This window comes from Coloeus monedula, assembly GCF_965178545.1.
Source record: "Coloeus monedula genome assembly, chromosome: 3".
In the NCBI taxonomy this organism is placed as follows: Eukaryota; Metazoa; Chordata; class Aves; order Passeriformes; family Corvidae; genus Coloeus; species Coloeus monedula.
Genome location: NC_138783.1, coordinates 91,684,262 through 91,700,651, shown reverse-complemented (window position 1 = coordinate 91,700,651; position 16,390 = coordinate 91,684,262). Strand labels below are relative to the sequence as shown.

Here is a 16,390-nt window from a genome sequence, read left to right as displayed (position 1 = left end):
ACCTTTCATCATACTTGCTCAAGGACTTAAATTTAAACACAGAAGAACAGCAGTAAGAAACAGCTCTCTTCAAATGAAGTCTCTTAATACCTCAAATTTAAAGTTTTGAGTTTAATTCCAAGTTGTGCTACTGAATGATGTTACATAAATATGTTATTGAATTATACAAAACTAGTTTGATCAGTGACTCAGTGCTGTTTTCAAGGGAATAACTTCCCTGAATAAAAAAGAGAATCTTTCTGTTAGTTGTCTACAGAAATAAAACATTCCACACATGAAAATGAAACATAAACAATTTAAGCAACTTAAAAGTCATGACCTTTCCAACATATTTGTACTTCTGTATCTTTCTGAAAACATATCTTAGTATCATCTGCCAGGGACTATGCATGAAATACAATTTGTAGGTCTAGTATTCACAAGAGAGGTTTAGAAGAAGCAAGAGGTTAAAAAAGGGGAAACAATTTCTTTTTCTAATGGTTGCTTATTCTTCAGGAGCAATTTTGTTGCTCTTGGCCAAAGTGTCTTACCTAATAACTGCCGCAGCATCAAAGACTTCATGAGAGCAATGCATTCTATCATCACCTTTGTTTCCATTTTTTATGCACCAGTTAATGTTAATACTGATAAGTAAAATTATTGGGCTCTGCTTCCATTAAAATCAATACATTTCTTCCACAAAAATACAGTGATAATCACTATAGTAATTGCTGCCATCAGAGATTTCTTTGCAGGTGAGGAAGTAAGAGTGTTATAATGATAGAAATTTTCAAAAGCTGACTCACTGATCTGTTGACCTGGTTTTCTCATAGCATATGCACTTTAGTAAAATATGAAAAACTATTAAGTCACACTATCACAGAAGAAAAAATAACAAAACTTGTTAATTGTTTAAATAAAAATTAGAATTCCATTTTGCCTTCTATCTCTGAGTCTCATAACACACATTTAATTGCTACAGCCAAGATAGGAAAAACCTATGTCATATACAGTCTCCAGTGAGGTTCTGCAGGTTACATCACTTTTTTCATGATACTGGAATTGCCAAAAAGTGGCAGTGAAAATGTTGATAGCCCTGTGAAATCTCGGATAGGCAACCCGGAATAAAAGAAATTCAGTTAAATTGATAAAACACAGTTAAGTTAGATAGCAACTTCCATAGCCAGTAGGGCTAGTGGGAAGGCAGCATAAAATGAGCAAAGCTGAGAGAGAAACATGTGAGAGATTGTGCACATGAGATTTCACAAAAAATTACAATCAAAGGTTTCAGTTTTTGTTGGCGGGGTTGGGGTTTTGATGTTTGGAGGTTTTTTCATTTTTTGAGATGAGAATTACAAATTAATATTCAGAAGGGATTCAAAGAGGTCTGGAGATTGGCAGACATATATGGCTACTGTTCCTTCTTCACTAATACCCAGAATTTTGTCCACTTCCTCCTTTTCTGTCCCAAACAATAAAAGGAGATACATATTTTAGGAGCCCATATCCACCTGCCAGCAGATTTTGGCAGAAGACCCCAAACCTTTCCAGAGTTAAAAAGAAAGCCTGCTGAACCTAGAATACATTTCACAGTTAAGATGAATAGACTCCAAGTGAGGACTGGTCTTGGCGGACAACCAACCAGTACTAGCCTGGCTTTCCTGAATAAACAAATCACAGTAGAACATTTTATGATTTAGCAAAACCACAGTGTGACTACAACAACTCCTGATAAGTTCAGGGCTAATATAAAGGATATGAACTGCAGAGGAGTGCGTGGATGCCTCAAAAACTGACAGAAATGGATGAGAATGAGATGTGCTTCCAAAATACTATTGGCTTTATGGATATGCCTATTAAATATCTGTATGATAAACACAGAATAAATGGTCAAAATCATCAAATATTCTTTCATTTGGTGACTCTTATTCTAGCTGCTCCCACATATTAGTGATCAGAGCACAATTTACTTTTGATTTTTAAGACATTAAAAACATTTCTACTTATTTGAAATTGAGAAAAAATTTCCTACATTCATTTGTTGAACATTAGCAGTTACAACCACTTTCCTAATACAGGCTACCTCAGATATCAACCACTAGCTTTGAATAGAAATAAATGCACCAGTTGCCATTTATCTAATGCCTGTTCTCTTTTGCTAAGATGACTTGGAATCATGAGTCCATTAGAACAGGCAATCATTCCTTTCTCCAAAGAATTATCTTCCTGCTTCTAATTCTAATGGAAGTCACAGTTGAACTTTGCACTTTGAAAGAAATCACTGAGAAATCACTGCTGGATCCAACCCTGCTGTGACAAATCTGACAACAAGCATTACTGGTCCTGCTCAGTAAATCTTCCTTGCTCTTTTCTCAGTGGTCATTTCTGTGTTCCATCCTTTGTACAACATACCCTTTCCTTTGTGTTTGGTGGTATCTTCAATACAGACAGCATGTATTACTTTGAATAGGAAAGAAATCTCTTGGGTTTTTCCTCTTTCTTTCCTCCTCCTTTGCTGAATTTTTAAAAGTGTTTATTTTGTGCTGTAAAGGAGATCTTAATTCCTGGCTGTATCTGGTGACTTAACATGCATCACTGGGTACTACTTTATTTTTCTGCGATGCTATTAATATGCCTATCCATCCAAACAACAAACTCCCAGTGGCATAAATAGAGCAAAGAATTCCCTTTTGCATCTCAACGATACCAACACAGTCCAAAAATATCCCCGAACATTCTCTTCTGTCTCACTTTCTGTATGTTATGCAGGAGCCCTCTGCATTCTGGAAAGCAGGCTGGCCCTGGCAAATTCACCTTCCTGACTTGGCTGCCTCTGTATCAGTGTATTTACTCTGCCGCCGTAGGGAATTGGAATAAGAAATGTCAGCACTAGATGGAGCTCCTGCACAGCAGCATCTCAGGAGAAAAGCAGAAGTGGATGTACAGCGCCGGCATAACAGGAGGATGCTCTCAGGGCAGTCGGGTTCACTGCTGCATCTCCATGCCCACACCATCCTGCAGGCCCCCCACCTCCTGCCAGGACTGCTCCTTTTGAAACGTGGGGGCATCCCCAGGACTTTCCTTCATGCTGAGGATGTGCACAGACGTAACACATAACATGCAGTCTCAGGGGGCTTCTGTGTGTGGGACATATAAAAGGTGAAATGACATCTGCTAGCTGATGATCCACGTGTCCACCAGAGCACACAGCCAACTTCCTTCCAGTGAGCTCTTCCTTTTTCACTGAATCCAACTGCTTATTTTTAATAATAAGAGTATATTTCTAGAGATTTTCTATAATCTGGGGGGTTTCTTTGGCAGTTACCATTCCTAGGGGTGGAACACACTAAAAATACTAACTCTTCTTAGTCAAGTTTGTCATAAGGTCTAGTGGTCAACCTGTTTTTATACTAATTAGATATTATCTGGTCAATAAATAGTCATATCTGATACTATGAATGCAGTCTCAAAATATGTTGACCAGGCCTTTACACTGCCTTTGGGCCAAGAGTTCCTTGTGCAATTTCACAACCACACAATCTCACATGGTGTGCAGGTGAAATGAAACACCGGAGGAGGCTTCTCCTGTTTCTATCCAAGATCACTGTGATGGATGAAGGATGTGCAGGGAGGAGAAGCAGTATTCCCCATTGCTTAACCCATTCCTTAACCCCTCCAAAGGACCTCAAAGAGGAGATCTCTTGCTACATCCATTAAGAAATTAGATATAATTGATGCAGACAGAAATCCTTTGCAGTTCATTTCACCCAACCAGTGAGTCTAATCTGCAGCAGTGGATAGATGGGTGGAAATTGCACTAGAAGGTGTTATAGTGGATGTATGACATTTTGGGACAAGTATGGCTATCATGGAGGGAAGACACACCTTACCAATTCATCAGAGGTCCTTGACAGCACCGTGCAGATGGAGGTGATGCCTACTTGGATTTTCAAACAACTTTGACTAGTCCAAAGGCTCTTAAGGATAGTAAGCTGCCTTGCAATAACAGAAATCTTCATGTGGATAAATAATTAAATAAAGATATGAAATAAAAAAACAGGAGAAAAAAATTAGTTTTCTTAGTGGAAACTGTGGACAGCAAAGTTCCCCATGGATCTGTGCTAGGCCCTGGGCTATTCATCACATTAATAAATGATCTGGAAAAGATGGAAAAAAGTGGCAAGTTTTCTGATCACACTACACAGAATAACTCAAATCAACAAAAACTGACTGTGAAGTACTGCAGCACAACAACATGAAACTGAACCATTGAGCAGATGAAATGCAGTACTGATACAAACTGCCACATGTGGAGGAAAACAGACCTGGCTTTAAATACCAGGCAGTTGTTTCTGACTTACTGCTCTGCAAAGAGAGTTATGATAGAGAACTTTACACAAACCACTTCCATTGCAGCAGTGTTCATCAGCATTTAGAAAATCAAACATCAGGACTTATTAGAGAAAACAGAGAAAAGAAAGAAGAAACTTGAAAAGGTAGACAGAGAAAGATTATTTAGTGTTTCTTATATTACAATAAGTGGGTTTTCAAATTAAATCATCAAGTTGCAGACTCAGAATAAACAAACAGGAGAAGGTACTTCTCTTTGCATAGTACATATTTAGTAAGTGGAATTCCTTGATATATTATATTGCGTATACCAAAATTTTGCAGGTTTCCTGAGAGCAAGTGGAATGGGGAATAAATGCAGGAAGACCTATTAGATTCAAAAGTACTACTTCAGGGAAGATGTTTCTACACCACAAATCACAGGCTGTGCAACTACGTATTAGAAAAATATCACTGGATGCTGAAAATTATCCCAAGTTTAAGTTTAGTATTGTAGAACAGCTAGGCAAAATACTTTGAATGGCATATACTTGACAATCACACACACAACCTTTGCAAGGCATAACCATTACTTAGTTATTGAAATTATAAGAGAAAACAATTACAGTGCAGTAAGAGGCCAATACCTGCTTGTATCTGCTATCAGTATTTCTTTTCCAAAGGTCTGAGTGCCCACACCCCTAGGAAAGATATTAACTTGTAAAACTCCTACTCATTCTCAAATTCCTTGTTAAACACCCCTTGGTGCACTGACCAATGGAGAAAAACTGTTACATGAAGCAAACCAGATGGTGATACGTCTACTGCTCTTATCTCAAAGTATATTAAGCTAAGGCTTTGTCTTGTCTCATAACCTGCTTTCTACCCATTAGAAAATGTCTATATAAATCCTCACTGGCATATTTATCTAGCAGCCTTTTATCCTACTCCTGTGATGCCATCTTTGCCTCTCTCAAGGATATTAAATAGAAATACATTTTCAATTTTAAGAAGTATGCATAGTAAAGCAATTCTCAACAAATTCGTGCAGCCACTGCTGAACCTTGGCCCTCTTACGCTGCCACACACTTTTTCGCTGAAAATTGTGCAGAGCAAACAGAGCAAAATTTGGAAGTTTGGATAAACTAGGGCAAACTGCTGGGATTTGTTACAAAGACTTGCAAGCAGAAGAGTTGCTTGGGGCACCACAGTCAGTGTACAGAACATATACACAATATACATGCAAATGCCAGGTACAAACTCCACTCTTTCACTGAGAGGCAGAATTTGTAACTTCTCATGGCTACCGTATTAACTCCTACCCTGTAACTGTTTCTAATCAACTGCTGAACTCACACTGAGGCAGACGGATCAGGCACAGGGATGGCCATCAACCTCCCCGCAGGGCTTGCTCCGCTGCCAGCAGTGAAGGGGAGAGCAGTGCCTGACCTGCTCTGCCTCGGGCTGCCTGCTGGGCAGTGCCCAAACAGCTTGCCTAATTTCATTAGGGTGATTAAACGTGTCAGTCTAAAGAGGTCCCCTGGTAACTCCATAAACAGCCTGAACACAGAACACAAATAACCCCCAAACTGTAAGTCTGGACAACGATAATGCTTCAGTGTGCACATGCACATAAGGATTAAGTCTAACTATTGCACATCCTAAAATTCTCATAAGGTCAAGTTAAACGGGATTATCTATGGTTTCGTAAAATTCATACCATTTCTTAGCTGAAAGCAAATCTTGCCAGATGTCAGTGTGCTATTCCAGTACTCAAAGGTCTGTACTAGACTCAGACAACACTTGTATCTTAAGCAATAAAATGCCATATATGTGAATTAACTAATGGTTTTGAATTTTAGGAATTACTAAAGTCCTAATCTAAGCAAAGTTTTACATTGCTGTTGATTTGTATTCCTTATGAAAATTTTTTACAATCAAGTCTGCTTTTTGATACTTTGTTTTCTGATAGTCATTTGGTCCCGAACAAATTTCTACTGTTATAAATCTCTACAAAAATAATTCAACATAAAAAAGTTTCCTTCTTTTGTTTAATTGGAAGCCTGTTGACTTTGACTCCTCCTTGCTGTAGTGATCTACTATTTCTGCTCTTAATTGCATTAGTGAAACAAATAGAAACAATAAAAAATAGTACCAGGAGAAAGAAACAATAGAAGATATAATTGAAAAACAACACTAGAAAATTAGCAGGTAGTGAATGTCTGCCTCTAATAAAACACTGTGAAATATATGTAAAGTTTTCCAGTTTAGCCCCATGAGTCACTAGCCTTTTCCTTTGGGGCTGCTACACTTTCTTAAGGAGCAATAGAAGTTTGTATCTGGCCACAGGATGAGACTTCCATCATATTGGCATCTTCTGTGAAACAGGTTTTAAAAACTACAAATAGGAGAAGTAACATAATTTTACATCGTGTTCTGACTTGGCTGAAATATCCCAGAGCAATTGAGCCTGATGCTGATAGCTGGCACGAGAGACCTTCAGCTGAAGCAGGGGAAGTCTGGCACAACAGTAGAAAAGATGGTACCCAGGTGACCTTGATTAGAGGCATTACCATCTGGAGACCGTGGAGAGAGGCCTGGGGTGCCAAGCAGCCCCAGGGAACCTGAGGTTTCACCCTTGCATGGGGTGATCCTCTGATTGCATCCCCTGATCCACACTGGGCCAGCACAGCACTGAGAGGAGAGAGGGGCAACCAGGTCCCACACTGCTCAGGAGGGAAAGCACAGGGACATCTCACAGAAATGGGATGGGGGGATGTCACAGAGAGGAAATGCCTACTTGGAGTGCTGCTCCCTCGCATTTGCTGTCTGCAGATTCCGAATGTTTCTCCTGACTGTATCAATTACAGGAAAATTTATAGCACACAGAGGTAATTTTGAGTTAGGTTTAAAAAAAACCCAAATGACCCATAACAAAACCAAATCCACAAATCACCCAGTAATGGGAGGCATTTGGATTATTTAAGTATTGAATCATGTTAGCTGAGAAATCCACAGAAGCGATAAGTGGTCTGCAAATCAGTAGAGGCTGTAGTTCATTGACATTACATAATCTTCAGTTTCAGAAGCAGTTTCTCAGCTAGTGTTGATATGTAGAAAAATGCAAATGTAATCAGAATAGTTTCAACTTTCAAAGAAACTTATTTTTCTTTTTTAGTGTTAGCACACCAATTTAACAAAATTATTTTCTCAGTTAATATACTTTTTTAACTAGAAAGGTAGCAGAATCACTAAAATAAAAAAGCCCCAAGCAAAGAAAAGAAAATCTAAACCCTAATGATCATTTTTAAGTATGAAGTATTTGCCACAGCTGAGAAAACAGGGGAGAAAATGAACTTTATAGTTATCACCTATTATGGAGTCATTATTTTGAACTATGCAATGGTTCTGTATCCTTTTTATCATTGAAAAGTCTGTAAGTTTCATTTCCTTACTGGACTGGAAGACCCTGTTTAAATGCTTCCTAAAAAGAAAGAGACATAGAAAATGAATGTCATGAGTTAAGAAAATGTCAGTAGGTATATAACTTGGATTTGAACATCCAAAGATAATATCCTCTCCCTTGTATATTTCACGGACTACAAAAGAAGCTTAAAAGTTTTCCAAAAATACTGAATTCTGTTCAGATGTGTCAGCATGCAGATGGTCTTAACAGTTCCTAGAGATTATTAAACACATAGCTAAAAATAATATGATTTAATAGCCCTTCGCAAGTGAAGTCCATTGCTCTCTAATGTGTTTTTTTGATTGAGTATTGCTTATTTACTGGGCTCTATTTTATTTCATTATACCCACTGAGGGACCAAAAAGCCAGCTATATTTTAATGACATATTTTTTCACACGTGTGTGACTTGACTACCAACTGAGATGGTTTCTGCCTTTTCCTAAATTAAAAGAAAACCAACATCAGGCATAGCATTGTCAGGGTTTATGCCGTGACCCAGGATTAGGGAAAAGGGCCTGGAAATGCCAACGATTAAACTTGAACTCTGACAGAAATGCTGTTTCATCATCTCCAGCAGAGCTTATAGCCATGACCTTTCAGACTCAATTCACCATCAGGATAATTCTGTGAGAATTATCCTTTAAGCTCCTGTTTGAGGTGTCCACGCGAACTGATGTTGTTTGTGTATCTCTTTGCATAAAATCTCCAGCATTCTGCAATGCATGGCCATAACACAGGACCAAAAGTATGCGACTGTGCTGCAGGCATGGCTGCCCACTGTTGGTACCTCTGCATTTTTTTGTTGATGTTTTCTTTTGTACAGGCATTAGGAAAATGGACTATAGATTCTAGACCATATAACAAAACATAACAGAAAACATTAAGGATGGCAGCTAAGGGAAAAAATGTTTCCACCTACACGTGGCTGCTGGTACAAGCTGAGGGTACCTGAAGATGTTTTCAGAGCACTCTCCAACTCCTGTTTGAGCCATTGCTTGAATTTCTGCTGTGATGAAAGATGAAAAAAGGGGAGGAGGAGGGCAGTGTGGGGGTTCTGGTACACTCCACTTCTGCAGTCTGGAGATGAGGCCCAGCTGGAGCTACCCAGACCAGGGAAAGGAGAAGCAACCATGGCTGCTACTACAGACACCTGCTGTGTACCAGGATCTTAACGCCATTAGCACCAACACCCATAATCTGTGACACCTTATAAATGGGTAAATTGAATGACGCTGTCCTGCTTTTCAGCTAGGGTAGAGTTAATTTCTTCTCAGTAGCTGTCATACTGTGTTTTGTATTTGGAATGAGAATGGTGTTGATAACACATCTGCCAGTGAGGAGGTACACAAAAGAAACTGTGAGGTAGCATAGCTGGAACAGGTGGCCTAACCAAATGGATATTCCAGACCACAGAACATCATGCCCAGTATATAAACTGAGGGGAGTTACCTAGAAGGGCAGCTGGTGTGGGTTTGGGAAAAAGGAGGGGGTCTGACTTTAGTCAGCAGGTGGTCAGAAACTGCATTGTGCAGCAATTTTCCCCCCCTTCTTAGTATCATCATTATTATTATTTACAAAGTATTGTATTTTACTTTATTTTCAATTATTACTGTTCTCATCTCTACAAGAAAGTTTTACTTTGATTCTCCTCCCCATTCCACAGCGGTGAGGGGAGAAGAGAGGAGGGCTTGAGCAAGGGGCTGTGCAGTGCTTCATCTCCAGCCCAGCACACACCTCGGGTGATACTCTGCTGTAAAGAAGGCAAAATCTTCTCTTCCTTCAAACAGGTGTTAAAGTGCCTACCACAGAGAAGTCTCTGGTTTCAGGAATAATATTGAATGTACAACATTAGGTCTTCCATTTCCACTTTCTTTGCATGGCATGATCCCGTCTTTGTCACGTTTTCCAAAACTTTTGCCCAAGTTGTCTCTCTGCTTCAAGCATGTAAAATGAATGCAGAAGCCCAGTACTCATACTCTACAAATTACCTATAGAAAGAGCAGACAGCATTTTCCCTACATGATGTACTCAGGATTGTAAAATTGGATAGAGGACTAGGGCACCTCTTCATGGAAACACAACACACATCTTAAAAATGCTCACTCCTGCACAACCATTCTAAGTGATTTCAACTTTGTACAGTGTTTAATACCTATAGGAGATAGAAGTTTGTGGAAACATCCTGGAAGAGGATACTGAAGTGGGGAGGGAATTATAAGCAAAAGTAAGAAAATTCCAGAAAGACAAAAGAAGTAATGAACACCCTATTTGTGAGGGTCATCTCATGACTTCAGAGAGGTACAGAGCAGGTATCTACCCCTGAGCTTGGGTTCTTTTCACAGTCCATGGAGATAAAGGGGTGCATGTAGGACACATATCACCCTGAAGAGACCATCTCAAATGCTGAACAGTTTGCATGCTAGCAGTACAGATTTGGTTTTCTATTGATTATAAAAGAAGCTTTGGAGACTGAAAAATGTCTGGTTTTAGTCAGACGATTCCCATCTGTCTCTAAAGGGTTGAGCATTTAATTTTTTCCATAAAAATACGGCCTCAGAAGTGTATTTAATAATGTACCACTAGCTCATTGATTAGTTATTTAAATAAAAAGTATAGCAGGCTAACTTCAGTTTTCCTGGAGAGGAGAAGCCAAAAGAGGAATTCGGATTACATATCTTCTGAATAACTACCTTTGTATTTTTGTTTATGATAAAATATAATGCATATCAGGTGCTTGAAATTACACAGAAAAATTCAGGACAAACTGTCAGTTGTTACGCTGTATTAAAGTAACTAAAGCCCTCAAGGTCATGATAGCATTTCTCTTGTTTTAGATAAAAGGACTGTAAACACTTTTGACTTATTCCCATGAGTCAGGCACCTTTTTCCCCCTGTTTGAACCAGCAGAGTATTTCTGATACTGACCAGCTACTGAGGAAAGCTTGCATGGGTCACAATGACTGCTGTCATTAGAGTCTATGCACTTCAAACAGAGAATGTTTTTAGGGTCTGTTGCAGAACTATGTTTTCCTAAGCATTACTGATTAACTGTGTTTGCTACCAGCTTTATTTATAGAAATATCACCTTTAACTCCATCCCAAGCCCACTGGAAAAGGAGCAATCAATGATCAGTGGGTAAGTGAGGAGCTGCTAAGAGTGGTTTTGCACTGGAAGTACTTGCTTCATCGAGGCTCACAAAACATCAGACGAGCTCTTGCAGGATCAAGCCAAGTGAGATTGTATCTTTAGTTGTGGAAAAAATGTATCTTTTCACAGAAGAGTCATTTATTACATCTGAGGTCTCAAGTACATCTCATAAACAGTTTCCAGTACGTTGGAAGTCTATACCCTGAATATAAGTACCTTACTTTAATGCAGTGAGTCTAAGACACAGCATATAAAGTCAAGGTAAAATACTAAGAAAATAATTTGTTTAAGGTCACGAGGCAGCTGAACTTTAAAGCAAAATCACGAGCAGCTCCATTCTTCATTCGTTGTGTTCTCTGGCAGTTTACAAAGGAATAAATCAATAACAGCTTTAATGTGACTGAAAAGTTTATCTACCCATAGAGTTGAGTACAGGGCTTCTAAAAAGATTAAAGTCCTCATTTAGGTACGACCTTGGTTTATCAATGGACATAAGGACACATCTACATGCCTTACTTTGGTTCAAATAGGTTTAGGAATATAGCCCTCTCCTGCATCCAGGACTGACAGGATGCTGTATGGGAATACACAGCTTTCATATGAAATAGGCATCTCTGGGCCCTCTTGCATGGTGATCTTTTACACAACACTAATCAGAATTCATTTTTTACAATGAAATATTGGAAACAACTTCTCAGGCAAGCTGCCAGGTATTTTAACTACCATGAAGGTTGAGAAAGAGAAAACAACCAGCAGACACCTGAAAACAAGAGCTAAGAGTTCAACAGGCAGAGAAATATCCCTGCTAGTAATGTGCCTTGGAACTTTTCCAGCATTAGAATCTAGTGTTGAATTTCTGGAGACAGAGACAGCTTTGTCTTTCCTGTATGTATCAATCTATATAATATTTAATCCTGATTTGACATAGCATAGAGTAGTGATTCTAAGAATGAACTCCTGAAGTCATCTGAGCTCAAATTCTGCCTGTCTACATGTTTGGGAGGTTTATGTTAGTGCAAGTATCTTGGGAAATATGAGTTTTTTCTGAAAGTTTTCATCTGTCCAGAGATTTGAAGTGTTTAATAAGACATTGGAGAGATTACACATGAGATGGTCAAAACTGCAAGACAAACAATCTTAGGATGGCATATCATTTCCTGTGTATGTGGTCTCTATGGGAGTGCTTTAATAAATAATATATTTTTCCTAAATTTAAATCTAATGCGTAATAATTTCATTATATATTTAACCACCCTTTTTTCACCTTGCCTGCAAAGTTTAGTGAGAATTCAGCTGTTAAAATAGATCCTGTCCATTTGTCACTTTCCATGTGTATAACCATGAGCCTGTCAAACCACCATGAAGTGGTGGGTAATGGCAGCAAATTTTAAAAATCCATCCATTTCCCCAACTCAGTGACGTGTGCAGTTTCCACTGCAGTGACCTACTTAACAGAGCTGCAAACAAGCACAAGCACCAGGGTAAAATCATTTATGCAGGGAACAGACCATGCTGTTTCTCCTCTAGCTCCATTCCTGATGCTTCTCCATATCAAGACCCAACATATTGTACTTCCATAGCAGATCTCACAATATTTAATTTTCTCCTTAAAATCTCCATTACATGCTTATTGATCAGCATCTGTATTTCCCATTAGCTTCCAAACCTTGTGCTTTCCACATATGGTTTGAAATCACAAAGCAGATATATGGATAGCAGCAAGTAATAAACCAAAAAAACACACTTTGTCCATAATTTTTCTCCATTGTGCCCATGGCAACCCCCTGGTGCTCATTCTTGGGTCATGGTTTTTCAGGGCCTGGGGTAGGCAATGGATTGCCTGGTAAATAACTTACTCGATTTCACACTAAGTGACATCAAGGTACATTGCACTGTCGATACTGCTGGAAGGGGAATCAGATCTGCTTTCCAGATCACCTTCCAGGCATGTGATTTAAAAAAAAAAGAGTGATCTCTCACCTTGCATTTACATTTGAAAAAAATCTCAGCTTCCTACTTTCACTGTCTCAGGTTTCATCCAAGCCAAAGACCTGAAGGATAACACCTTCACTCTTCATTTGATTTAAAACACAAAGGAGGCTTTCACCATATCATAAAACAACTGGGAGGGGGGAAAATAACCTTTAAAATACAATCTTTTCAGAAGACTTGTAAGAACAAACTGTATTTATAAATATTTTAACAGTTTGAACTTGGCTTAGGTGTGTTTTACACATCATTAAATAATCACCAAGTCATGAAGATCAGCTGCCCACTTAAAATTTCTTCATGATTTAGAAAAACACTGCATCTGGGGAAAAAAAGGTACATACCTTCATTTAGTACAAGAAAGTGCAATTCTAGTGAGGCCAGTGAACTTAGAGCATCACAGAATCATCAAGTTTGTAAGAGATGTTCAAGATCATCTAGCCCAACCAGCAACCCAGAACCACCATAATTACGCAAAAATCATATCCCTAAACACTTAACATCATTAACACATGATGTTCCTATACTGTTGTTTATCCTAACAGGATCATCTATCCCATGAGAAAAAAACCCAAACAGATAAAGAGTATGAAAGCATTTATTCTTACAAACCTTGATGTTGAACTTCATCTAATTACCTTTCCTATTACACATCTCTATTCTGGATCTTGAGCACTACAGTCCTTTCTCTTATCTTTGATGGGCCAAAATCAGACATGAGGTACTGAGGAGGGAAAGCTAATTTTGTAGCTAATAAATGTATGAGATTTTTTAGGAATAGCTAAAGGATGAATAATGATATTTATCAGCAGATAAAATTTGTTGGTAAAGACACATAAATTTTAGGCAACCTGCTACTACTATTTGCTTTTACTCATGCTATATCCCAATCAACATCTTTCAGTTACAACTCTGCAAGCAAAGTTCTTCATTATGCCCTTTATACACACTAATGAAAGAAAAAATGTGAGTGCTGCAAGACTGTGACATGAACTGTGCACAGTATCCTAACTAGCTGCATTTAGGCTGCCTCAGCTTCCCAGGACACCCCACTGACAGCACCAACATCACTCAGAGGAGCTGAGGTCACATTTGACATTCTGGGTTTTGCCATTCTGTTTGCTTGTGTGTTCATTGATAACCTAATCAATTTTAAGAGTTATAGCAGAAACTCTCACATGAAAATAGCACAGAAATCTGCACTCCTGCCATGCATCTGATTCATATAGATCTGAATTTGAAGAATTATTCCACAAGCAGAATACCCTGGGAGAAACTTACCCATTTGCACCTTTAATTCTGCAGTCGCTGGGATGGTAACTCACATGTATCCAGACAGAAGCCATCAAGCTCAAAGGGCACCTTTAACATACCTTTTTCTAAGCCCTTAAACACCCACCTCTTTTCCCACTTCTCTTCAAATGTTATTCTCCCATCCCACCGGTAAATAAAAAAAAGAAAGCTCAAAGGATGGAGAAAAAAAAATAGTCCTTTTTTCTGCCTGAGAAAACTACTGACAGAAATACTGGAATTCATAAAACACACAAAAATGGAAATGAAACCTGGAAGAAGACATGTCATTCTGCTCGGCACAGACCAAACTAAAAACAACCTACCAAAACAAGCCAAGGTACTGTTGACCATGGAGTCTATTTTTGGATGGCCAAAGTAAGTGCTCTTATATTACGCAGCATTACTAACTCCTGAGGCTTCACTTTGGGCAAAGCAGCAGTTTCCCAGAGGAAGCTGTCACAATGAGTTAATGGTCATCAGTGGAGCACACATTTGAGGAAGGGACAGGTACCAGCGACCACACCACTGGAAGCAAAATGTTTATAATTCAGGTAGAGAACGAGTGTTTGAATCCACCACTTGATTTTACAGTAAGAGCTGTGGGAACATTTCTTGGGTCAAAGGGCCTGCACAAGAAGTGCTGCAATCCAGGGTGGGAGAAGAGCTAGGAACGTGCTTGTTTTGTTCTGGTGGCCTGGAGGCACCAAAGCAAGGACACAGAACAAGAGGCAGCTGTGCAAAATCCCGTGGTCTGGGCAAGATGAGGAATCACTTCTAGATATGCACCCACCCACAGGCCAGTTTATGCTTTAGTGGATCTTTTTATGAATGTAGGAATAAATGAAGAAAGGGTCACTGCTTGGTGGTGCAACTCTTAAAGCAACAGGCCTCATCCTTCAAGGATGTTCATTGTCCTTCATCTTCTTTTAATAATTAAAAAAATGTCCAGTTACAACACTTTTATCTAGCAATGCAAAAGATGGTTGCAAAGAACACTGAATACTTTTCCCATCACTTCTGACAAATCTATTCTTGCAACTTAATTTGCTATTGAATCTGCAAGCATGTAATTCTAAAATAAAGATTTTGCTTTGCAGAACAGAAAGCATCTAATGATGAGAACTCATTATCTGGGACATGAGGAATTCATATTATAGACTGAGAGATAAATAAAAATGGTAAATAGAGTACTTTCAGGAGGCTTTGTTCATGACAGAAAATGCACTGAGGGACCTGTATTTCAGCAATGGCACAGATTTTCCTGAAAAAGATAGAAGTATTATATATGTTCATACACTTAAACTCTCTCCAGCAGCTTGCCTTTTTTTAGATTCCATTTTTAGCTCTTAAGAAATAAGTAGTTTTCAAGAACGAGATACGTTAGGAAATGTTTATTAAATCAATGCTACTCTTTCATAATGTCTTTTTTTAAGATGTTTTAAACTGCATTTCACTTGTGCTTGACCATAACAAGTCAATCAAAGTATCCTTCAGTTTACCACAGAAGAGCATTTAGCTCCCTGATCAAGTTGCTTTATGCACCAGTATTAAAAAAAAGAACAGTAAAGAATCATCAGTGGACTCTTACCAAAGCAGGAATTGACAAAGCCATACCACCTACAAGCATGGTCCCCTCCAATCCATTTGCCACGGACGTTGGATGCAAAACTGAGGGTAGTGCCTGAGATGCACACTAACATGTCACTGATGCTGATGTTCAGGAGAAGCATGTTGACTGGGTTACGAAGGGTTTTAAACTTGCAGAAGAGGATGAGGACTATCAAGTTATTCAAGAAACCAAAACACAGGATTAATCCAAGAAAAACAGCCGCAACTGTGTGCCCACTTCGTGAGAGTCCGGCCTTTGGCTCAGCAGGATCTGCAGGTGCACCAAAGCTCAGGTTAGATGTCCAAGTGTGGTTCATTTCGGACTTTGTCATGGATCAGTGAGGGCAGAGACACAGGGTGCCCTTTGCTGAAGTACTCCAGCAGTTTCCCAGAAAAGTCATTCCATCACAGATCAAATCATCTCAGGAGCCTTGTGATCTTTGCTCAGATGAACTATCTCTTAGATGGTTATGCAGGTGTGAAACACTGTTCTGCAGTACAGGAGTATTTTCCTGCACTGTGTCTTTCCAGGGGTCTGCTCTGCAGTAACTCCAGGGCAGCAGAACCAAGTGAACAA

The 16,390-nt window shown here is 39.0% G+C and overlaps 1 protein-coding gene across 1 annotated transcript in view; it reads right to left on the bottom strand.

Moving 5' to 3' along the window:
• LOC309571652 (pinopsin-like) overlaps positions 1-16,130 on the bottom strand; it is a gene marked incomplete at both ends in the record, with an annotated part of 79,231 nt that extends 63,101 nt beyond the window's left edge. The window contains one exon of the mRNA XM_082279346.1: positions 15,794-16,130. Coding sequence (XP_082135472.1) covers positions 15,794-16,130 — 337 coding nt within the window. The remainder of the gene's footprint in view (positions 1-15,793) is intronic.
• Between the last annotated feature and the right edge of the window lie 260 nt (positions 16,131-16,390).